The sequence below is a fragment of the Muntiacus reevesi genome, chromosome 17, assembly GCF_963930625.1.
Source record: "Muntiacus reevesi chromosome 17, mMunRee1.1, whole genome shotgun sequence".
In the NCBI taxonomy this organism is placed as follows: Eukaryota; Metazoa; Chordata; class Mammalia; order Artiodactyla; family Cervidae; genus Muntiacus; species Muntiacus reevesi.
In genome coordinates, this window is record NC_089265.1 from 10,846,870 (window position 1) to 10,872,075 (window position 25,206).

At 39.6% G+C, this 25,206-nt stretch overlaps 1 protein-coding gene across 1 annotated transcript in view; it reads left to right on the top strand.

Annotated features, from left to right (window-relative positions):
- Positions 1 to 11,696: 11,696 nt before the first annotated feature.
- The window catches only part of RIGI (RNA sensor RIG-I), a 50,235-nt gene continuing 36,725 nt past the window's right edge, over positions 11,697 to 25,206 (top strand). Inside the window, exons 1-6 of the mRNA XM_065908431.1 lie at positions 11,697 to 11,931; positions 17,661 to 17,795; positions 20,745 to 20,926; positions 21,889 to 22,036; positions 23,073 to 23,195; positions 24,901 to 25,002. Coding sequence (XP_065764503.1) covers positions 11,826 to 11,931; positions 17,661 to 17,795; positions 20,745 to 20,926; positions 21,889 to 22,036; positions 23,073 to 23,195; positions 24,901 to 25,002 — 796 coding nt within the window. The 5' untranslated portion in view covers positions 11,697 to 11,825. The remainder of the gene's footprint in view (positions 11,932 to 17,660; positions 17,796 to 20,744; positions 20,927 to 21,888; positions 22,037 to 23,072; positions 23,196 to 24,900; positions 25,003 to 25,206) is intronic.

Sequence of the window (25,206 nt, forward strand, 5' to 3'; positions counted from 1 at the left end):
GGGCAACATTTCGATGAGACTGGTCTGTGAGGGATAGGGAACAGTCTGGTAGGACCAGACATTTTTTTTTTTTTTTCATGTGAGAGAATGCTGACAATATTCAAGGTAAGAAATACAGGAATTAGCGATAGTTGGGGGAGAAAAACGAGTTCAGTTTGAGATGTTTGAGTTGCCTAGAGCTATGCTATCCAATTAAGTCACCACTGGCTGCATGGGGGTGTTGACCACTTGAAATGTGGCTAGTAAAACTGAGGGACTTTTGGATTTCCCTGGTGGTCCTCCAATGCAGGGAGGGGACATAGGTTCGATCCCTGGTCCAGAAATATTTCACATGCCATGGGGCAACTAAACATGTGTGCCACAACTACTGAGCATGCATGCTGCGGCTATTGAAAGCTGTGCGCCTAACGCCCATGGTTGGCACTCTGCAACAAGAAAGGCCACCACAGTGAGAAGCCTGGGCACCACAACTAGAGAGTAGCCCCCGCTCTGCAACTAGAGAAGGCCTGCCTGAAGACCCTGGAGCAGCAATGAAGACCCAGAGCAGCCAAAAATTAATAAGTCAGAAAACTGCAGGACTTTTGAATTTTACTTACATTTAATAGCCACACAAGGCTTGTGGCTATCATATTGGCCAGTACAAGTAGAAAGCACGTCCACAAAAATTCTTTGCACAACATGGAATAGAGGCTACCTATGCAGATGAAGATTTCCAGTGGGTAGCTGGAAGTAGGAGTGTGCATCTTGGAAGAACAACTGGGGCTAGAGACCGGATTGAAGAGTCACTGGTAATAGAGTAGTAATGAGGCTGTGGGGATGGATGAGACCTCCTAGAGAGGGGAGGCAGGGCAAGAAGAGAAGAAGACAAGTGAGAAATCTAGAGAATACAACCTAAAGTTCAGTCGCTCAGTCGTGTCTGACTCTTGGCGACCCCATGGACTGCAGCACACCAGGCCTCCCTGTCCATCACCAACTCCCTGGGTTTACTCAAACATGTCCATTGAGTCAGTGATGCCATCCAACCGTCTCATCCTCTATCGTCCCCTTCTCCTCCAGCCCTCAATCTTTCCCAGCATCAGGGTCTTTTCCAGTGAGTCAGTTCTTTGCATCGGGTGACCAAAGTATTGGAGCTTCAGCGTCAGTCCTTCCAATGAATATTCAGGACTGATTTCCTTTAGGATTGACTGGTTCGATCTCCTTGCAATCCAAGGGACTCTCAAGAGTCTTCTCCAACACCACAGTTTGAAAGCATCAATTCTTTGGTGCTCATCTTACTTTATAGTCCAACTCTCACATCCATACATGACTACTGGGAAAACCGTAGCTTTGACTAGACAGACTTGTTGGCAAAGTAATGTCTCTGATTTTTAATATGCTGTCTAGGTTGGCCATAACTTTTCTTCCAAGGAGCAAGCATTTTTTAAAAAAATTTTTTAAATTTATTTTTATTAGTTGGAGGCTAATTACTTCACAATATTGTAATGGGTTTTGTCATACATTGACATGAATCGGCCATGGATTTACATGTATTCCCCATCCCATCCCTCTGGGTCTTCCCAGTGCACCAGGCCCGAGCACTTGTCTCATGCATCCAACCTGGGCTGGTGATCTGTTTCACCATAGATAATATACATGTTTCGATGCTGTTCTCTTGAAACATCCCACCCTCGCCTTCTCCCACAGAGTCCAAAAGTCTGTTCTGTACATCTCTGTCTCTTTTTCTGTTTTGCATATAGGGTTATCATTACCATCTTTATAAATTCCATATATATGTGTTAGTATGCTGTAATGTTCTTTATCTTTTTAATTTCATGGCTGCAGTCACCATCTGCAGTGATATTGAAACCTAAGAAAAGAAAGTCTGTCACTGTTTCCACTGTTTCCCCATCTATTTGCCATGAAGTGATGGGACCAGATGACATGATCTTAGTTTTCTGAATGTTGAGTTTTAAACGAGCTTTTTCACTCTCCTCTTTCACTTTCATTAAGAGGCTCTTTAGTTTCTCTTTGTTTTCTACCATAAGGGTGGTGTCATCTGCATATCTGAGCTTATTGATACTTCTCCAGGCAATCTTGATTTAAGCTGGGTGACAATATACAGCCTTGACTTACTCCTTTCCCAATTTGGAACTAGTCCATTTCTTGTCTGGTTCTAACTGTTGCTTCTTAACCTGCGTACAGATTTCTCAGGAGGCAGGTAAGGTGGTCTGATATTCCCATCTCTTGAAGAATTTTCCACAGTTTGTTGTTATCCACAGAGTCAAAGGCTTTAGCATAGTCAGTGAAGCAGATGTTTTTCTGGAACACTCTTGCATTTTCGATGATCCAACAGATGTTGGCAGTTTGATCTCTGGTTCCTCTGCCTTATCTAAATCCAGCTTGAACATCTGAAAGTTCTCAGTTCACATATTGTTGAAGCCTAGCTTGGAGAATCTGAAAGCCTAGCTTGCCTCCCAAAGAAAGGCAATGCCAAAGAACGTTCAAACTACTGCACAGTAGCACTCATCTCAGACACTAGCAAAGTAATGCTCACAATTCTCCAAGCCAGGCTTCCACAGTTCAGGAACCAAGAACTTCCAGATGATACACATTAGTGGACAAGTGTATTATTCTTTCTCATTGATACAATAGATATTTCGCACCTTTTCCTCCTCAAACCTTCCATTTCTCTCCTACACACTCCATATTGACTGGGCAGTTCTGGTCAGTGCTAAGCTCAGGCAAAAAAAAAAAAAAAAAAGAATCCTCTAGCACATTATCAAAATGTATCAAAAATGATAACCTCCTGCCTACTTGGTCTTGACTGGCTTTCTCGTGTGTCCAGTTAACTGGTGGGTCTGCTGACCTAGGCTGGCCTCAGCTAGGATTACAGGGTACTTTCCATGTGGTCATTTATCTTGTAGCACATTAGCCTGAGCTTGTTTATAATCATGGTCACAGGGCTCCAAGAGAGCAGAAGCTTGAAAGCCTGACTCAGTAGTAACACACTGTCATTTCCTCATTCAAAATCGTCATTCCAAGCGGACTCCAAGGGAGGGAAAAGAGACTCTGTTGTTGATGAGGGGAACTGCAGTTACCTGATAACAGGTGTAAATACTGAGAAAAGTGACATGTAATCTTTGCCATCAACCTGTGATGGCACTCATCTTTCCACTCGATGAACTCCTCTTTCTCTTGGCCTCTGTTCTCAGACTTCACATGCATCAGAATCACTGGGAGAGTTTGTTAAAACATAGATTGCTGGGCTCCACCCATACAGTTTCTGATTCAGAAGGTCTGGGATGCCAAGAATGTGTTTTTCTACCAAGTCTCCAGGTGGTTCCGGTGCTCCCGGCCCGCACCCCAGTTTGAGAACCGCTAGCTGAGGCTCCTCCCTCCCTGTGTGCTCTGGGCTTCACTTCCGTTCACTTTCATAGCAACTTTGACTTTGCAGTTCTCCTTTTCCTTTAGCTCCTGTTTCTTTAGTGACTTTGCTATCCAGACTGAGGTCTGTGGCCCACCAACGTCAGCATCACCTGGGAGCTTGTTAGGAATGCAGAGTCTCAGGTACACTGGATTAGAAGCTGTACTTTTATCAGGATGACTTGTGCGCACATTGATGTTTGAGCAGTGCCACCTGTGGACCGTCCTCATCAGCAAGCGAGTGAGCGTGTTCTTGATTTCCTACTCCAAGCTTGCCTCTCTTCCAGCATCCACGGTAGCAGATGGCACCCCCACTCATGCGGCTGCTCAGGGGAGACAAACGGGCGTTCTCTTTGGCTCCTGTCTCAGGTATCCATCCAGTCCATCAGCAAATTGTCATGGGGGTCTTAAGGTTACATATCCAGCAACTTCACCACTTCCACTGCTTTGATCCTAGGTCACGATTCCATTGTCTCTCACTGGGACTGGTGCTGCAGCTTCTTACCAGGTCACTGCTTCCACCTCCCCCCTTGCAGTTTGTTTGCTGTTTCTCCCTCTCAAAATCCTGCAGTAGTTACCTAGTGCACTTAGGATCAGAGTCGTCCTTGTCTGCTGTCAGGCCTTACACACACCGCCTTGGCCATCTCTCTGCCCTGTCTTTCCCTGTCCACCCCACTCCCGCGGCCCTGCTTACCTTTTTTTGGTTTTTTTCTGCAGACTCAGTTTACTACTGCCTTCCAGACTTTGTACTTTCTCTTCCTTTTGAGTAGAATGCTCTTCACCCAGTTGGCATGTTCTCACTTGGTATGAATCTTCCTGATCAATTCGTATAATAAAAGTGGCCCCCATTTACTCTCTATTCCCTTTTCCTGCTTTATTCTCCTCACTGCTCTTACCTGACATCTAGTCACTTGTCCGTCTCCCACACTAGAATGTCATAAAGTCTAAACGTATCTTCTCCATTTTAGTCACGGTGCGACCATGTTCAGTCATTCAGACCAGATGGCTGAACTCTGGCCTCGATTCTTTTCCCTATTTTTTTCTGCTGCTATTGACTCAATCCTGTCTCTAAAATACATCTCTTCTTCCACTCTCCACTGCCACTGTCCTTATCTAAGCCTTCATATATCTTACTCGAGTCACCTCCCAACTGAACTACCAGTTCTGCATAGGAACCAGAGAGTTCTTTTAAAAATGTTATCAGATTATGTTGTTTTGCTCAAAACCTTGCCGTGTGTTACCACAGCCCTTCATTCCTCACATTACAAGGCCCTGCTTGCCTCTTTAGCAGCACTGCCTACTATTTACCCCTTGTTCTTGAAGTTCCAGCTACCAGTGTTTTTCACTTTTTCTTGTTGACCTGTTTCTGTTTTCTGTCCCCCTGCATGAAATTCACTGTCCCAGCTTTTTGTGAACAGTTGATTCCTTCTCATTCTTAAAGATCCAGCTGAATGAAATGTGCGCTATTCAGAAAAATATACCCTTACCATTGTATTAAAAGTTTTTTCCCAATGTCCGTTATTTTCTGACTCATGACTTTACTTGCTTTCTTTGCATTACTTCACATTTGTCAATTTCTTATTTATGCTTTTCCACCTGAGGGAAACTTTTTCACTTATCCCCACATACCCAGTTCTTTTCACAATACTCCCGATATAGTAAATACTCTGCAAATGTGCTGGTTAAAATTAATGCCCAGGTGAGCTGGCAGTTCTGCTGAATCCTTTCTTCTCATCATTCGGTGATGCTTTCCCTCTTTCGTTGCTTCTCTGACCTCTCAAATGCCTCTACCTATAGAACTTCAGTTCTTTCAGATTCTGCACTGTAATTGTTGACGTTTAATTAATTCATTGTTATTCAAAGCTCTGTAGCATGAAAGGAGACATGTCCTTTTTTAAAGGAATTTTAGATCTGATTTTTCTTCTTCAGTTAAAAATTTAAACCCAATTAATGGCAGAATAGCTTGTATGAGAAAACAGTGATAAAAATGGACAAAATATAAAGAACAAGTACTTGAAGGCATTGGAAAAAAAAGCAGAAACTAGAGGGAGGTAGAATACTGAAAGACAGGAACCGTACTGCATGAGGACTGCATTCATTTGACTTTTTTTCTGAGGGTTCCCACTCGTCCATCTGTCAATTTGAACACAGAGAGTTACAGTCATTGAATTAGAAGCTGAACCCTGGGGCTGCCACAGTGATGATACTGAGGGGGAAATTTCTGAAAGGAAACAGAGGGACCCCTAGAATTTGTATATAACTTTCACTCAAATCCTTCCATGGAGGGGAGAACCCAAGGGCCTAGGTAAGCAACAGCTGGAGGGCTGGAAAAACTCAGCAAGAAAGCTGGAAAGGGAAGGCAGAATTTGGAGTCTGAGTTTCACCAACTTGGAAAGGCAGTGGAAACATGTAGGGCTTCTCACTGAAACCCCTCAGGGCCACACCGTATTAACAGAAAAGACTATATCCCCAAATAAGGGAGTCAGCTTTGCATAAAGGCAAACCTTTAACAGTTGTGTGAAACCCACCAGAATTGTGAAATAAGGCCTCTATAATTTCAAAATTAATAAGTGGTAAGTTAGTACACTAGACAGAAAGCAACATTCCCCAGAGTAAAATAATAGAATCCAGAGATTCTACAGCATATCTGTGATGTCCAGCGTAAAATAAAAGATTATTAAACGTGTGAGGGAATCCGTAGTCAAGAGAAAAAAGTTATAAAACCATAGTGTGGCACCTCCCTATGGTCCAGTTGTTAAGACTCAGTGCTTCCAATGCAGGTGTGCAGGTGTGATCCCTGGCCAAGGAACTAAGGTCCCGCAGGCTGTGTAGCATAGCCAAAAAAGTAAAAAGAAAGAAAAAACCCAACCACATACTGTGAGAGAATCCACGTGGTGGAATTAGCGAAGACTCTAAAGATATAATTAGAAATATATACATGAACTTAAAAGACAGCTATAATGGTGAACATAGAGTTTCTCAGCTGAGAAACTGAAAGAAGAAAAAAACAGTGGAAATCTTAGAACTCTTCAAAACAATATTTAAAATGATAAATTCACTGGAAGCCTAAACAACATATTGGAGGAACCAGAAGAAATGACATCAGATGGAAAGAAACCATTATCTTCAAATGGGAATGAATAACACTAGAAATGGTAAATGGGAAATAGAAAAGAAAATAATTTTCTTATTTAAAAGACAGCTGACTTTTTACAGTAAAGCTTATAGCATTGTATTATGTGGTTTATAATGCATAAAAAAGTAAAAATTAGGACAATAGCAAAATGATGGGCTGGGATGGATGGAATTACATGGTTGCAAGGATCTTATATTTTTACTTGATGTGGTATATTAACTATAAGTAGACGGATATAAGTTAAAGATGCACACACACAGACAAAACTAAAAAGAAAACAATTTACAGCTGACAAAATCAGATGCAACAAACAGCTAATCTGCAGTTTTAAACCCATAAAGTGACTAAATATAAATAGATTTAATGTTCCAATTAAAAGGCAGAGATTGTCAGACTGGATAAAAAGGAACACCTAACTATAAACTGTATACTAAAGGTACACTGTACATATTAACAGAGAAGTTGAAAATAATAGGATGGAAAATGATATACCATGCAAACAGTAAGCATAAGAAAGCTGTTATAGGTTCTGTTATATTACAGAACCTATAACAACACATGAAGTAGACTTTGATATAACAAGTATCAACACAGACAAAAAGACATTTCATAATGACATAATTTATCAGGAAAACAACAATCCTAAATGTGTACACATCTAATAACAGAGCTACAAAATTTATGAAGCAAAAATTGATAAAACAAAAGGGACACATGGACAAACCAGTAATCATAACTGGAGATTTTAACACCCCTCTCAGTCCTTGATACAACAAGTAAACAAAATTATGAGTACTAAAGATATAGGAGACTAGAACCACACTCATAAACCAACGTGACATAATTGAAATTTATCAAATATTATACTCAAGAACTACAGAATACATATTCTCCTTAAGTATATCTGAAAGGTATATCCAAATAGTGTATATGCTGGGTCATAAGCAAATTCCAATAGATTCCAAAAGATTGAGATCCTACAACATATGCTTTTGGATCACAACAGTTTGAAATCAGAAGTCAATAACATCAAGCTATTTAGGAAATTCCCAATATTTGAAAAATAAGCAGCATACTTCTAGTTAACTCACAGGTTAAAGAAGAAATCACAGGGATATTAGAAACTGTTTCAAATGGAATGTTGTTGAAAACACAACCTATCAAACTGATGGGATGTTAAAACTCAACTGAGGAAAGGAAAATTTATAGCCTTAAATGGCTTTTATTAGGAAAGAAAAATGTATAAAATTGTGATTTAAACTTCTAACTTACCAAACTAGTAAAAGAAGAGCAAATTAAACCCAGTGGATGTAGGAGAAAATAATGATTAGAGCACAAATCAATGAAACAGAAAATAGAATAACAATGAAGCTATCAAAGGGAAAGTTGGTTTTTGAAAAAACAGAGTTGGTAAATTCCTGGCAAGACTGATTTTTTTTTAAATTGATGTATATTTGATTCACAATGTGTTAATTTCTGCTATACAGCAAAGTGATTCAGTTATACATATATATATATATTCTTTTTTACATTCCTTTCCATTATCATTTATTACAGGATATTGAATATAGTTCCCAGTGCTATACAGTAGGACCTTGTTGTTTATTCATCATATAGTTTACATCTGCTACCCCCAAACTCTCAGTTCATTTCTCCCCAACCCCACTCCTTCTTGGCAACCACAAGTCTTTGTTCTCTATGTCTGTGAATCTGTTTCTGTTTTGTAGATAAGTTCATTTGTGTCATATTTTAGATTCTACAAGACTCATTTTTTAAGGTAAAAAGATAATAAAGAATATCATGAATAGCTTTATATCAACAAATTTAATGATTTAGAGGAAATGGCCAAATTCCTTAATAAGCACAACTTAACCAAAACTGATTTGACGTCAGATAAAAAATTAGGGCTTCCCAGGTGGCTCAGTGGTAAAGAATCTGCCTGCCGATGCAGGAGATGAGTGTTCGATCCCTGGGTCTGGAAGATCCCTTGGAGAAAAAAATGGCAACCCACTATAGTATTCTTGCCTGGAAAATCCCATAGACAGAAGATTCTGGTGGACTTCAGTCCATGGGGTTGCAAAAGAGTCAGACACAACTTAACAATTAAACAACAACAAAAAATTAGAATAGCCTTATAGCTAGTAAAGAAATTGAACTGTTATGAAGAATCTTCATGTATCAATCTAGAGGGGTGGAATGGGGTGGGAGATGGGAGAGAGGTTCAAAAGGGAGGGAATATATGTGTACCTATGGCTGATTCATGTTGAGGTTTGACAGAAAACAAAATTCTGTAAAGCAATTATCCTTCAATAAAAAATAAATTAATAATAATAAGAATCTTCAAAGAAAACTCCAATCCCAAGTGGCTTCACTGGTGTATTTTGTTAAATATTTAAGGAAGGAACAATACCTGTCTTACACAAACTTTTGTTTTATAAGTCAGCATAACCGTAACATTACAAGAAAATGTATGACTGTAGATACAAAATATTAGCAAACTGAATCCAGAAATATATTTTTAAAAGGGTGCTACTTCATGATCATATGTGATTTATCCCGAGAGTTCTAGGTTGATTTAATATTAAAAAAATCAATAAATGAAATTCAGTATATTAACAGAATATATGATCACCTCAATAGATATTAAAAAGTTGAGAAATTTGACACCTATTCATGATTAAAAAAAAACCAACTCTGAGCAAAGCAGAAATGAAGAAAACATCAATCTGATAAAGGGCATCTAGGAAAAGCCAGTAGCCAACCTGTTTACTGAGTCCAAGCTTGTACCACTCACTATGACTGGCCAGTAAATTCAAAGACAAGCTGCTGGGGCAGGGAATAATGACTTTGTTTGGAAAGCCAACAGACCAAGAAGATGGTGGACTAGTGTCCTAAGGAACCATCTTTCAAAAGTTAGAACTGAGCCTTCTTTTATATTAAAAGGGAAAGCGGTGTGGCTGGTTGTTGCAAACTTCTTGGCACTGGAATCCTTTGTTCTTACTGCCGTTGACCTAGGTCTGGCATGATGTTCCTACAAACCTCCGACAAGACAAATGTTATGCTCTGCTTTCAAATTTTTATCTCTCTATGAATGAAAAGGTGTTACACCTCTAAAGATCAGAGTCCTGAGAATGGGCTATCCTGTATATTTCAGCCTGAAGGCAGCATTCTTTTGAGTTTGAGGAACCTTGGTGCAGAGTCAGCGTGACTAAGCATAGGCAACAGACCACACATGTTAGAGCTAAAGGAATGGATTCAGTATGGAGTCAGATGTGTTCTTCTCTGTTACAGAGTTTGTGATTAAAGTGAACATTGATTGTTTCCCTGCTGAGAATAGTAATACGATAAGTGTGTCAACTCGCACCAGTTTTATTCAGCTTTCTTCTGAAGCCATAGGAGGTGCCGTGTAGGAAAGAAGGAAAATAAAAGGCGTAAGGATTGGAAAAGAAGAAATAAAACCCATGTATTCCCAAATGGCATGACTGTTTGCATAGAAATTTTTAAGAACTCTACAGAACAGTAACTCTCTAGAGCTAATAAGTGAATTAGTGAATTGCATAATACAAGTGAATTAATAAATTCTATATACCAGCAACAAAAAATTTGAAAATGACACTTTAAAAACAATTCAACTTACAGAAGCATTAAAGAATGTAAAATAGTTAAGAATAAATTTAATAGAGATGTAGATCTGTACTTGTAAAACTATAAAACTGTAAAATAATGCTGAGGGAAATTAAAGACCCAGATAAATGAAAACTTACATCCATGGATTTGAAGACTCACTACTGTTAAAAATGTCATTTCTCCTCAAGTTCACCTGTAGGTTTGATGTAGTTCTGAACAAAACCCCAATATGCTTTTTTAAAAATAGGAATTGGCAAACTGAATAGTTCATGACAGTGAAAGTCACTCAGAGGTGTCTGACGCTTTGCGACCCTAGAGCCAAGAGGCTCCTCTGTCCATGAGATTCTCCAGGCAAGAAAATTTCATAGCAAAATCCAAAGATCCCAGAACGGCCAATGTACTTTTTTTCCTTAGTATTTTTAAATTTATTTGGTTGTACCAGGCCTCAGTTGTGGCACACAGGATCTTTAGCTGCAACATGTGGGATCTCGCTCCCCACAAGGGATCACACCAAGGCCCTCTGCACTGGGAGCAAGAGTTTTAGCCACTGGGCCACCAGCTAAGCCCCAGCGCAGTCTTTACAAAGAGAAATAAAGCAGGATAAACAAATAGACAAGTGGCACAGAATAAAATCAGATATAGGACACAGCCAGTTGATTTTTTGACAAAGGTGCCAAGGCTATTAAAAGGGAAAAGTTTTCGATGAAATAGTTTGTGTGAAACAAGTACAAGTATGAAAAAAGTGAAAGCTTGACCTCTACCTCGTACCACAGCAAAATTAATTTGAGATGCCCATAACCTAAAGGTAAAAGCTGAAAACACAAAGGCCCTAAAAGAAAACAAAGAATATCTTTATGACCTCGGAGTAGGCAAAGATTCACCAAAGAGGACACAAAAGGCAGTAATCAACGAAAAAACTGGTAAATTTATTTCGGTTTCACCGAAATAAATTTATGCTCAAAAGACACCTTAAAGAGAATGATGTAAGACAGACTGGGAGAGGGTATTTGGACTACATATATTGGACAACAGTGCACTATTTCATACCAGGCAAAAACCCAAACCAAACAAGCGAACAACAGACTGACCAGCCTGTGTATTTCCTGAACTTGCATCACCTGAAGCTCTCACACTCCAGGCGGGAAGGCACCACGGGATGGCCACTTTGGAAAACAGGTGACAGTCTCCTGTAAAGTTAAGACACTAGACCACAGGACCCAGACAACCTGGGCAAAGTGGTTACACCCGCATACATTTCCCCAAACTCACAGAATTATAAATTAACACCTATGCATTTTATCGTATCAACTTTACGGCCCTAAAAGCGAAACAGAAAGTCTAAGATGACATGAACACCAAAGAGCAACTCGCGGGGATCCCCTTGGGTCCCTCGGGATCCGCGAGCCCGAGAGGAAACGAAACGGCGCCGGGAGCCTGGGCGTCCCGCCCCCACCGCTAGTTGCAGTTTCGATTTTTCCTCCGCAGCCCGGGTTCCCCTGCAGCTCCGCCTCCGCGCTGGGTGCTCACTTGGGAAAATTTCTCGCGCCTCACAGCTGTGTTTTCTCGAAGCGCAGCTGAGCGGAGCACAGCACAGCCGAGCGGAGCGCAGGCGAGCGGAGCGCAGGCGAGGCAGGTGGTCGCGGGGAGCTGAGCCGCCGGAATGACGGCCGAACAGCGGCGGAATTTGCACGCCTTCCGCGGCTATGTCAGGAAGATCCTGGACCCTACCTACATCCTGAGCTACATGACTCCCTGGTTTAAGGATGGTGAGTGGTTGCCGCTTGTCCGTTGGGGCAAGAAAACAGTTCAGGACTTCTTTCTTATTCCCCTTCCACCCCCATCCCGGTCTTTCAATCAATACAGTTAACGCCGGGTTTGTGGCAAGATCTTCGCAATATTTTAGACTGGGGATTGTCAAGAGTTTGAGAAGCCCTTGGAGGCCAAGATGGGGAAACTGAGTCCCAGCGAAGTGAAACGACTTGCTTAGAGCTGCACATTTGTTTAGACTTAAAGCTGGGGAAACATGTCGCTGTCCGTTTCGTTTATTTCTACTAATAGTTGTGTCCGTCTACTGTGTTGGTCTTTGCGCTGACATCAGAGATTCAGAATAAGATACAAGCCCTTCCTTAAAATACTTTAAAGTCCAAGGGGTTGGTGGAGACAGGTGAGAACCGAAGTACACGAATGATAAGAAAGTGCTGTACTCCGGAAGAAGTTGAGACTCACTCTGCCAGATCTTGATCTTATCAGCAGATAACTGGAAACTTTTATAAATTTGATTTTTATTTTATATTGGTTATAGTTGATTTACAATGTTGCATTAGTTTCATGTACAGCAAAGTGATTCAGTTATACCTATATATACCACCTATACCATTCAGATGTACCTATACCATTCTTTTTCAGATTCTTTTCTCATATAGGTTATCACAGAATATTGAGCAGAGTTCTAGGCACTATCCAGTGGGTGCTCCATAGATTACCTGTTTTGTATATAGTAGTGTGTATATGCTAATCCAAGACTCTTAATTTATCTCTCCCCCACCTCTCCCCTTTGGGAACCATAAGTTTGTTTTCATGGTCTGTGAGTCTGTTTCTGTTTTGTAAACAAGTTCATTTGTATCATTTTTAAGATTCCACATATAAGTGATATGATATTTGTCTTCCTCTGTCTAAGTTCACTTAGTATGTTAATCCCTAGGTATATCCATGTTGCTGCAAATGGCATTATGTCATTCTTTTTTATGGCTGAGTAATATTCCATTGTATATATGTCCCATATCTTTTTAATCCATTCCTCTGTCATTGAAGATCTAGGTTGCCTCCATGTCTTGGCTACTGTAAATAGTGCTGTAATAAATACTGGGGTACATGTATCTTTTCACATTATGAGAGGAGCAAGACTCACTAGAGTGAACGGCTTTAGGCTTCAATTCAGGTGTTTCCGCACAGCATTTGAGTCCCATGATGATGGATAATGGCCATTTTACAGATTTGTATTGAGGTACTTTGTGCCAGGGGTAAGCAGAGCCTCGGGGAGAAGAGAAGGGAGGGGCTGCCTGGAAAGAGTGAGGTGAAAGAGGGAGTCTGCTCCAAACGCCTACATAACTTTCCTGATGTGAGTCAGTTTTTGGAAACTGTATTAAAGCTGACAGGTAACTTGAGTGCTAATTGCTCTGTAAAACCAAAGCAGAGGTTGTGGAGTGAGGAGTGAAAGAATACCACCAACACAAAGGACTCCCACTTTGTTGCTATGCTCAGAGAGAAGTAACAAAATAACATCCTAATGGCCACAGAGTAGTTGGGGCCCTTGAAGAATGTAAGCCATGCAAGACATCTGTCTCTTCTACAAATGCTCCAAAAAGTGAAACACTAACAATGATATGAATCCCCTTCTTTCATGTATTAGTGTACTGATTTAATAACCAGCAACTTAGCACCAGTTAAGGTGTGTGTCAGGCCTGAGGCTAGCATTGGCTAGCATTAACACAGACTACTACACATAATAGGAATCATCCTATTAATAATAGGAGGCATCCTTTTAGGAAATGAAGATTCGACAAGAATGGTTCTACTCTGAGATTAGAGTGCATATGTGAAGTCAGGTAACTGAACAATAGATAATAAAAGTGTGATGACTGTGTTGATGGAAAACCATAGTGTGCTTATGGGAGTGCATAGGTGGGATTATTTTTTAATATATATTAACTTTATAGTTATAATATATCACAATAAAAATACCAAAAGTTTCTGTGAAGTATGTATCTCTCTGAATAAACCTTAAAAAAAAAAAAAAAAGACAATAAACCCCTCATAAAACAAAACAAAAAACCCCAAAAGGTAAGTTTAAAAAGTGAGCTTGAGGGCTTCTCTGGTAGCTTCGTGGTAAAGAATTGCCTGCCAGTGCAGGAGACATGGATTCAGTCCCTGATTCGGGAAGATCCCACGTGCCGCGGAGCAACTAAGCCCGTGGGCCACAACTATTGAGTTTCTGCTCTACAGCCCAAGAGCCACAACTACTGAGCCTCCTGCTGCAACTACTGAAGCCCGTGTGCCTAGACTGTGCTCCAACAAAAGAAGCCACTGCAGTGAGAAGCCTCCACACAACTAGAGAGTAGCCCCTACTCTCTGCAACTAGAGAGCCGCCCATGCAGCAATGAGGACCCAGTGCAGCCAGAAATAAATAATTTTTTAAAAGCAAGCTTAAAAATTCTGTGTATAATATTATCTTATTTTTGAATGTTAACAATACCCTAGAATTTTTATTTCAAGTCCTGCCCCATAGGCAGCTGTTTTCATGTAGTTGGTTTACATCTTTCCTGTTCATTTCTTTGTATTTCATCACATAAACTCTTTGCTTTCCACCCCACTTTTCCTTTTTTCTGTTACACTGATTAAATTATCTGTCCCTCCCCCGCCTCGTTTTCTCAGCTCTTTTGGTTAAATCCTAACCCCAGGCTTCAGAATGTGATCTTAAGACCCAGCAGTCTTGTGCCTAGCTGTTTATGTACATAAGAGAAATGAATATATATGTCCACACAAAAACTTGTACATGAACGCTTATAGCATTACTGTTCATAAAAGAAAAAATGTAGAAACCTAAATGCCCATTAACTGATGAATAGATAGACAAAACTGGTGTATCCATACACTGGATTATTATTCAGCAGGGAAAAGGATTAAATATGATACATGATTACAACATGGATGAACCTTGAAAACATGCTAAGTGAAAGAACCCAGCCATGAGGACCACATACTCTATGATCCCATTCATATGAAATGTCCAAAATAGGCAAATCCATAGTTACCACAGGGGAAGTGGGGAATGACTGCTAATGGGTATAAGATTTCTTTTTACAGTAATAAAAAGGCAGTAAAATTATATAGTGGTAATGGATTTATATCTCTAAAAGCCATTGAATTTTATACTTTAAAAGGGTTTGTTTTATTGTTGCATAGACCTTGGCAGAAAAAGGAGGCGTTCCTTCCTGTCTTCTTACATTCATTCAGCATACCTTTGTTAAGTGTACATTGAGTACTAGGTCTTCTAAACTCTGAGAATACAGAGGTTAACCTGCCAGACAATTGGAATTACTCCCTTAGAATTTACATCCCACTGACAATAGGACTTCCCTTGTGGCTCAGACGGTAGGGCATCTGCTTACAATGCAGGAGACCTGGGTTCGATCCCTGGGTTGGGAAGATCCTCTGGAGAAGGAAACGGCAGCCCGCTCCAGTACTCTTGCCTGGAAAATCCCATGGATGGAGGAGCGTGCTACCACGCAAAGAGTCGGATGTGCAATCATGGCAGCGACATGCAGGTCCCACATGCAGGGCAAAGGAAGAACACTTCTATAGAGAAGAAAAAGAGGCTGGGAGGGTCTGTAGTAAACAGTCAGTGGCTTTTCCTTGGCTCAGTCCTTGCCAGGAAAGAAGAGAAGTCTGACTTCTTCCTCTTGGGCTCTGCTATGGGCGCAGGGCATGAGAGCGCCCCCTTCTGGTCTCCTGGCTCCATTGTGATTTCTGTTTACTAAGTTTTTTACATGTCTTAGCAAAAGCCTGGAAAAAGGACCAAGAAAGGACCTCTGTTCATTCTAACTCTGGTTGCTGTTCAATTCAGTTCAGTTCAGTCACTCAGTCGTGTCCGACTGTTTGCAACCCCATGGACTGCAGCATGCCAGGCCTCCCTGTCCATCACCAACTCCTGGAGCTTACTCAAACTCATGTCCATCGTGTTGGTGATGCCATCCAACCATCTCGTCCTCTGTTGTCCCCTTCTCCTCCTGTCTTCAATCTTTCCCAGCTTCAGGGTCTTTTCAGATGAGTCAGTTCTTCGCATCAGGTGGCCAAAGTACTGGAGCTTCAGCTTCAGCATCAGTCCTTCCAATGAATATTCAGTACTGATTTCCTTTAGGATTGACTAGTTGGATCTCCTTGCAGTCCAAGGGACTCTCAAGAGTCTTCTCCAACACCACAGTTCAAAAGCATCAATTCTTTGTGGTGCTCAGCTTTCTTTATAGTCCAACTCTTACATCCATACATGACTACTGGAAAAACCATAGCTTTGGCTAGACGGCTAGACGGACCTTTGTTGGCAAAGTGATGTCTCTGCTTTTTAATATGCTCTCTAGGTTGGTCATAACTTTTCTTCCAAGAAGCAAGTGTCTTTTAATTGCGGATGGCTGCAGTCATGATCCACAATGATTCTGGAGCCCAAAAAATAAAGTCACTGTTTCCCCATCTGTTTGCCATGAAGTGATGGGACCAGATGCCATGATCTTAGTTTTCTGAATGTTGAGCTTTAAGCCTACTTTTTCACTTTCCTCTTTCACTTTCATCAAGAGGCTCTTTTGTTCTTCGCTTTCTGCCATAGGGGTGGTGTCATCTGCATATTTGAGGTTATTAATATTTCTCCTGGAAGTCTTGATTCCAGCTTGTGCTTCATCCAGCCCAGTGTTTCTCATGATGTACTCTTCATAGAAGTTAAATAAGCAGGGTGACAGTATACAGCCTTGACATACTCCTTTCCTGATTTGGAACCAGTCTGTTGTTACATGTCCAGTTCTATCTGTTGCTTCCTGACCTGCATACAGATGTCTCAAGAGGCAGATAAGGTGGTCTGGTATTCCCATCTCTTTCAGAATTTTCCACAGTTTGTTGTGATGCACGAAGTCAAAGGCTTTGTGATAGTCAATAAAGCAGAAATAGATGTTTTTCTGGAACTCTCTTGCTTTTTTGATGATCCAACAGATGTTGGCCATTTGATCTCTGGTTCCTCTGCCTTTTCTTTTCTTTTTTCCTTCTGCCTTTTCTAAATCCAGCTTGAACATCTGGAAGTTCACAGTTCATGTACTGTTGAAGCCTGGCTTGGAGAATTTTGAACATTTCTTCACTAGCATGTGAGATGAGTGCAATTTTGCGGAAGTTTGAGCGTTCTTTGGCATTGCCTGTCTTAGGAATTGGAATGAAAACTGACCTTTTCCAGTCCTGTGGCCACTGCTGAGTTTTCCAGATTTGCTGGTTGCTGTGTCCACTGTAATTGTCACTGATGACAGGAGTGGTCCTATCCTCACGCCCTTTTAGTCCTGTGATTAATTCAGACTTTTGAATAAGAAACATTCAACTGTTAGAAGAAGCTATGGTTTTTCTTCCTAACCTGGTGCTACCATGACTTCTCACTTGTTAAGAGGAGACTTTTGCAGACATCTTTAAGAAACTCCTTTGCTTAAGGACTGCCTTCCAGCATGTGTCTGGACTTCCACAACAGATAGGAGAAGTTTCCAGAGAGGCTGGTGGTAGGGGTGGGGGGCAGTGAAGAATGGGTATGATTGACCAAGACAGAGAACTTGCTGCTTTCCTGCAGGTCCTTCCATTGCTGTGAATCCCCAGCCCCGTTGGAGAAGATCTGACAACCCTTGCAATGATTAGTGGTCTTCCCTCCAATGATTAGCGGTTCTGCAGTTTGATGAGTCCCTCTTGCCTCTGTTTGTAGATGTGGTGCAGCATATTCAGGCTGAGAAGAACAACAAGGGGCCCATGGAGGCTGCTTCACTTTTCCTCCAAATCCTATTGGAGCTCCAGGAGGAAGGCTGGTTCCGCGGCTTTCTGGATGCCCTTCACCAAGCAGGTTAGTTCATTCTTTTTACTCACAAATCAGAATATAGTACTTGACTGTTTAAAGATTCTGTAAAGGTGAAATTCTATTAGTTTATAAGTATCCATGTTTAGTTTATGTCTCTTAATCTGAAGCAATGTAAAGACTATTTTCAGGCAGATGTTATAACTGCCTACTTGAAATTTCCAAAGGAATCTACAGAGAGGTTATTACAACTAATGGGACAGTTTAGCAAGTTTATTGAATATAAGATCAGTATACAAAAATTAGTTGTATTTCCACCCACTGGGAAAAATGGCAAATGTAATCCAAAATGAAATACCAGTTCTAATAGTAACAAAAGTTACAATATATTTAGCAATACATCTAGCCAAAGATGTGTGGAGTCTGAATAGAGAAAATGATAAAAGGTTTTTGAAAAAATATAAAGAAATTCTAGGGAATTCCTTGGTGGTCGAATGGTTAGAACTCTTTCACTGCCATGGCCTGGATTCAATCCCTGGCTGGGGAACTGAGATCCTGCAAGCTGTGCAGCAAAGCTGAGAAATAAAAAGTCCAAGCTAAGTGGAGACATATACCTGTGCACATCGAGAGGAGGACCGTAAAAGCGTCAGTGCTCCCTACATTGAGTGATGCATTCAATACAATTCTAAACAAAAATCCCGCATTCTTCTTTATGAACTTGACAAGCAGATTCTAAACTGTATGTGGAAGAATTATGACCCAAGAATAGTCAGTGCACTTCTAAAGAAGAATTTCAGTAGGTTGGGGGTTCCTTTTTTAGAGATCAAGATCTATTAAAAGTCATAAGCATTGATACAGTGTGATGCTGGCCCTGGTATTGAACAACTGACCAGTGAGACAGAATGGTGAGCCTTCAATCAGACTCATATATTTATGGAACTCTGATGTACTGGAGATCACTGGGAAAAGAGGATTATTCAGAAAGGAGGGACTTTTTGATACATTGCAGTGGGCCATTTAAAATGGGATAATGTTAAAAACCAGGCAAACCCTAACTTTCATATCCATGTGGATACAAATAAACTTGTCTTTCTTACCTCATTCCATGTACATACATACACTTGCACACACACAATAAGTCAAAAGAATTCAAGACTTGGTTCATGATAGCAGAAGTTTAACTATTTTAGATTAGTATACAGAAGAGCATTTTTCTGAACTTAGGGTGTGACTGGATTTATGAGATAAAACATAAAACATTAACCTAGATTGATAAATTTGAGGACATTAAAATTAACAGTATCTGTTTATCAAAAAACACTATACAGAAAGTGAAAAAACAAGTGACAAACTGGGGGAGGATATTTTCAAACTACATTATCACCAAAGAATTAGTATCCATGATATTTTTAAAAGGCTTAAAATCAATTAGAAAAGAAAAAGAAAATATTTACAGGGCAAAAAATGTGAACTGACTCTTCAAAGAATAAGAAGCATGAAAGGTTAATAAACATGAGAAAAGATTCTCAGCCCAGTTAGCAATTAGGAAGTTGTAAATTAGAAACATAATAGCAAAATCTAGGAAGTCCAACAGTAGGAAGGCTTGAGGATTTTTAATAATGGGAAATCTTAAGGATGACCATAGGGAGTGTTACAGTGCTACAACTGTTTTGAAAAACAATCGGCATCAGCTCCTGTAGTTACAACTCTCCTTCTATCCAGCAGTTTCACTATTAAGTATATGCCCAGAAAAATTCTTAACACATATATTCCAGAATACACTTACAAAGAATGTTCATACTATAATCAGTTGGTAATGCCAGAAACAAGCAAGCAAAGAAACAAAACTAGAAGCAACCCCAGTATCCTTCAGGAAGAGAATGGATAAGTACATTTTGTGATATTCACACAAGTTGATTATCCTGCAATGGAGATGTATGAACATAGCTATAGATGACAGCACAGGTGAAGCTTAGAAGTGTAATATTAAACTTTTTTAAACGTCAGAGAAAATTGCATTTAGTGAAGAATATAATTAAAACATTATTTTTAATGTTTTAAATCAAGCAAGCTTAAACTAAACATGTATTCTTTAGAGAATTGAGCATATGCCACACAACTATTCAAAGAAATCAAGAGTGATAAATCAAATACCGGATAGTGGTATCTTTGCAGGAAGATAGAAGAGTGAGAGAGAGGAGACACACACCCACAAAGGTACTGGAATATTCCAGGTATTAAGCTGGGTAATAGCTTCATATGTGCTGATATGGTCTTTATAACCCAATGAAAAGAGTGTGGGCCTTATAGTCAGACAAGCTTGGTGGTTCTCTGAAGAGAAACTTAGAGCCAAGCATTCCTGGATAATTCTAGTTGGAAATAATTTTTTCATTCAAATTTCCCATTGTACTTACTATTCTTTCCTTGGAATAATGTAGGTGGTAAGGCCCTGAGGGGCAGGAATTGACATTCATATTTCTTTTTGCCCTTTTTACTGCTTTGCACTAAGATACTTAGCATGATGGTTTGACTCAGTTGAAAGCCAAATCAGAGATTGCAGGTGAAGTCCATGGGGTACCTTGGAAGGAAGATGTCTTACTAAGACCACATATAAGACTTCAAATTTATTCTCAGTGAAAGTGTTAATCACTCAGTCGTGTCCAACTCTTTGCGACTCATGGACTGTAGCCGGCCAGGCTTCTCTGTCCATGGGAGTCTCCAGGTAAGAATACTGGAGTGGGTAGCCATTCCCTTCTCCAGGGTATCTTTCTGACCCAGGGATCGAACCCAGGGTTCTTACCACTAGCTCCACCTGAAATATGGGGTGCCCAAAATAAATATTGAATTTACTTTTTGAAAGATCATAAATAATGGAAGTGATTTACAGTTGCTTTCCGTTCTCTCACGATACATTCAAAAGTGATTTCTATGATCTTAATCTCAACATATTTTTTTAGTTGGTGTCCTAAAAGCCCTATTTTTTTTCCTACTTTGCAGGTTATTCTGGACTTTATGAAGCCATTGAAAGTTGGGATTTTCAAAAAATTGAAAAATTGGAGGAGTATAGATTACTTTTAAAGCGTTTACAACCAGAATTTAAAACCACAATCAATCCAGAAGATATCCTTCCTGAAATATCTGGATGTTTAATTAATCAGGAATGTGAAGAAATTATTCAGGTATTTTAATTAATATTAAATATTGAATTTTGGGGAAAATTTGACCATGAGGAATGTCTTCTGTTTCCTATGTTATTTTAGAGCTGAGTAAGATCATTAAAATCCACTAAAGTCCTCAAATCTAAGGCATAATTACCTAGAAGGATACTTTTATTTGTGATCTGAGTAATCAATTTGTGTCACAGATTTTTTTCAGGTTTGCCCTATTTTCAGTTAAAATTACTTTATTACTTTTGTGAATAATGTTTTATACAAATTTAAATAAAATCAAACAGTTTAGCAAATAAAAAGAAAAAAGGTTATGGATTCCAGTGGTTAAGTATTCAGTCTCTGGACACAAATCAGTTTTGTTAATCCAAGCTCAGCCACTTACTAGTGGTGTGATCTTGGGCACATTTAGTTTCTCTAAGTCTCTGTTTCCTGTATAAAATGGGAATAATAATGGTACCTTATTAGTAAGGTATTTTTATAGGCTTTGAATTAGATAATATATGTAAAGTGCTTACATATCTCTGGCACATAATAGTAATTGCTCAGTGAATTTTAATTATCATGATTAATAATAAGAACCATGTAAGTCTCACTATCGAGAAAAAACTATTTGTTAATATTTTGTTATATCCTTCCAAATATGCTATATCCAGTATACCCATATTTTGAATAGGTGTGAAATAGTTTGTTTTCCTGATATAGCTGATGTTAATACAATAACATCTCAGAGGAGGTAAGAACTCATGGCCTGACATGGTGATATCATGTGTAAGAGGACAAGGATAAAGGGAAGTGTGTCTTAAAAGATCAAGTTGCATGGGGGCAAGAACAGTCACGAAAGAGACCTAGTGAACCAGAGTATACAATGATTTTAAATTTGATAGTATTTGAATTGATGTTTCTTCAGTAAAAACTCATAAAATGAAAACTTTTGAAACACATAATCAGTCCACTGCAATTGTCTTCCTTAGATAAGTTCCAACAAGGGGCTAATGGCAGGTGCAGAGAAAATGGTTGAATGCCTTCTCAGATCAGACAAGGAGAACTGGCCCAAAACTTTGAAACTTGCATTGGAGAAAGAAGAGAGCAAGTTCAGCGAACTATGGATGGTAGAGAAAGGTAGGATATTCGGAAGGGTGTGAGGGTCTGAAAACAGGCCCTTCTTCATAGTTCTGCTTGGAGCTTCTTACATTCCTACCTGCTTTTCACTCACTGTCAGAAACATTTTCCCCTTCAAATACTCTTAGCTATATCTCTAGTGAGAGGCCAGTGTGAAGTTGAGTTCTGGGAGGTAGGTGGTTTTTGTCTACAGAATTAGTTGGGTTGTATATATCCCCTGAAAATGGATCAGGACAAACCCTTTCATCCAGAATTAGCCTATCTGCCCAGAGTATTTGGGGGAAAGGCAGAGTCTGAGCTCACTCTCTGGGTTTAGATGATGAGAGAAATAGCTTGAAAATTCTAGAGTTAAAGGTTCAAACTCCACAACTCACTGCCTTTTCAGAATAGAATCATCTGAGACACTATCTGGTGGTTCTCTTGCCTAGAATCCATCTGGAACCGAACTAGAACAAGATTAAAAGGAAGAATCTGTTTTGATTAAGTGGCTGAGCTATCCCTTGGCTTCCTGAAGCTAATAACATCTTCTCAGAGCATTATTTTAAAGGCTGAGTTTGGTAAACCATCTGAAGTCTGGTCTTAGCCTTTCAGAGTCTTCTTTAAGATTATAATTGTTTCAGAAATTATCTGTCTAAATACACATCTGGTGTCTTGGGTCGGGTCAGGAATGGAAGACAAGCGTGTTTCTGCTAATAGGGCTTGTCTTTGGTGTGGTTGTGGATCACCTAGGGAACTTGTTAAAATGGAACTTCTGATTCAGTTGGGGCTCAAGAGTCTGCATTTCCAACAAGCTCCTAAAGAAGTTGCTGGTCCGTCTTCCACACTGTGAATAATAAAGTCCTAACCAACTCTGGAGTTCAAGCTTCAAATCGAGATTTCAAATTCAAAAAGACTTGTTTAGTTGTTTTAAAAGGTAGAGGGAATGGTTATGAGAAATCGTAATGGAAGTTTAAAATTTTATGACCTCTTTGTAGGGCTTTCACCATCAAGATCATAATCAGATAGAGATTATAAGATGTGTTTTGTTTTCATAAAGGTACAGAAACTATTCAAATGAAAGATCTTGAGGATGATGAAATGAAAACTTTGGACGTACAGATTGTCTACAAAGAAGAACCAGAAAACCAGAATCTTAGTCAGAATTCCTGTCCTTCTTCAGGTACTCAGCACTGTTTGTTCTCTGTAATGATGTTCTTGAGGTATTTCGTGTGGGGTCATGTCTTGCAGTGCCAAAAGTCATAGCCTAATGAAAAGGTTTTTAAGGAAAAATCAGAACGAAAAGAGAATATGTGTTAAAGCAGATATTTTCCCCTACAACTAGAAGTACCATTCTCTCCCTTCCATAGCACTTGCCATCTTCTTCCTTTTTTTTTTTCCCTTCTTCTTTTTGGTTGTTTTTTTTATCACTAAGGATGTGCATGTCTACATTGAAAATGCAAATAGAGTCCTCCCAGAAGCTCAATGTCCGTGACATCTGAAATCAGCCCTGCTTTCTAAAGAAATACTTCTGCTCTTTGTGAATCACTTGTTCAGTTTCCTCTCAAGATCCATGGCTGATTCATGTCAATGTATGACAAAAACCACTACAATATTGTAAAGTAGTTAGCCTCCAACTAATAAAAATAAATGGAAAAAAAAAAGATCCCAGGGCTGCAATGTATGTTGATAAGTGTGTGCACTGTACAAATGTGTGGGCCCTAGAGGTTGAGCTGGGGTGAGATCCAGCCTGCATTATTTGCCAACACAGTGCGGTGAGGGGCTATATCCTCCAAAAGGGAGTCCTTTCTCTCAAAGGCACTATGAGTTAACTGTGTCCCTATAAGACCCAGTTTATGTTTCTAGAAGCATATTTTCATGAGGAGACTAGAAAGCAGCGTAATAAATTAAGTAAAGCGTTATTTATAAAAGGGCATCAGAGAAAAAAAAATAGGAACAATAAAGAAGTGTTGGAAGAAGGATGTGATTTGAGGATAAGAACAAAAGGTGAGAATTGATGGACTGTTTCTGCAACAAAATGATACACATTTTTGTCACTCCAGAATAAAATCAGTGAATGTCAATTGCTTTAAGTTTTCTGACAGGTAAAGGTCCTTAGCAAACTCAGTTAACCATGTAGAAATTTCCATTTACCTTAAAATAGGTAGGTTAGACTCAATAGATGATTTCCAAGATCTTTCTAGCTTTTAGCATTCTGTACGCTTATCTGTTAGTGAGATACCTCTGATTATTTTTTTGAAACTTCTGATTCTGTTAAGAGAGAATACCATGTGAGAGCCTGCGGAATTATAAAGCGTGGTTGCTTGTCAGTAAGAGATTACTTTGGAGTTTGGTAATTCAGTTTGGTGTTTTTCAAAGATCTTAAAAGGATTTGTTGTTTTGTCTCACAGCATTTCCTTTAACCGGTGGCGATCTGTTTTGCCCTGTATTCGACTGAGCGACTTCACTTTCATTTTTCACTTTCATGCATTGGAGAAGGAAATGGCAGCCCACTCCTCGTGGGCTGCCGTCTATGGGGTCGCACAGAGTCGGACACGACTGAAGTGACTTAGCAGCAGCAGCAGGCCATTCTTGCTTTAGTTTCACCTGATTAGGCTTCCATGATGATTTCAGAAAGAAATCTTTGTGGTTTCCTTTTTTTTTTTTTTCTTTTTTCCTTCCTGCCATTGGTACTTTGCTATTGAGGGAGAATTTTGTATTTCAAATCAGTGCAGAAGCTGGAATGGTTAATTAGAAATAAGAATTCTAAACTTTCTTAAATGAGGTCTTTCTTGCTAGAGTCAGATTTCTTGTCCTTTGGAAGATAGTGTTGACTTGATCCCTCCGAGTGGTCACTATTTGCTAACTTAGTTTCTGCTGTATTACAGGAGTGCTTGCTACTTATAGCCCATTGAAACCAAGAAATTACCAACTAGAGCTTGCTTCACCCGCTCAGAAGGGAAAGAACACAATAATATGTGCTCCTACTGGTAAGCAGATGCAGTTACTGAAATAGTTTATTTCTCTGTTCGCTTCCTTTTTTTCACTGGGACCAAGTAGGCAAGTTTCAATTGTCTCATTGTTCCATTTATCTTTTGAAAAAACCATTCTATTCATGTAGTCTCCTGTTTTCAGGGACAGGAGGAAGTAGAGAAAATGCTTTCTTTTAGGTTCCTGCAGTCCCTGGCTGTGTG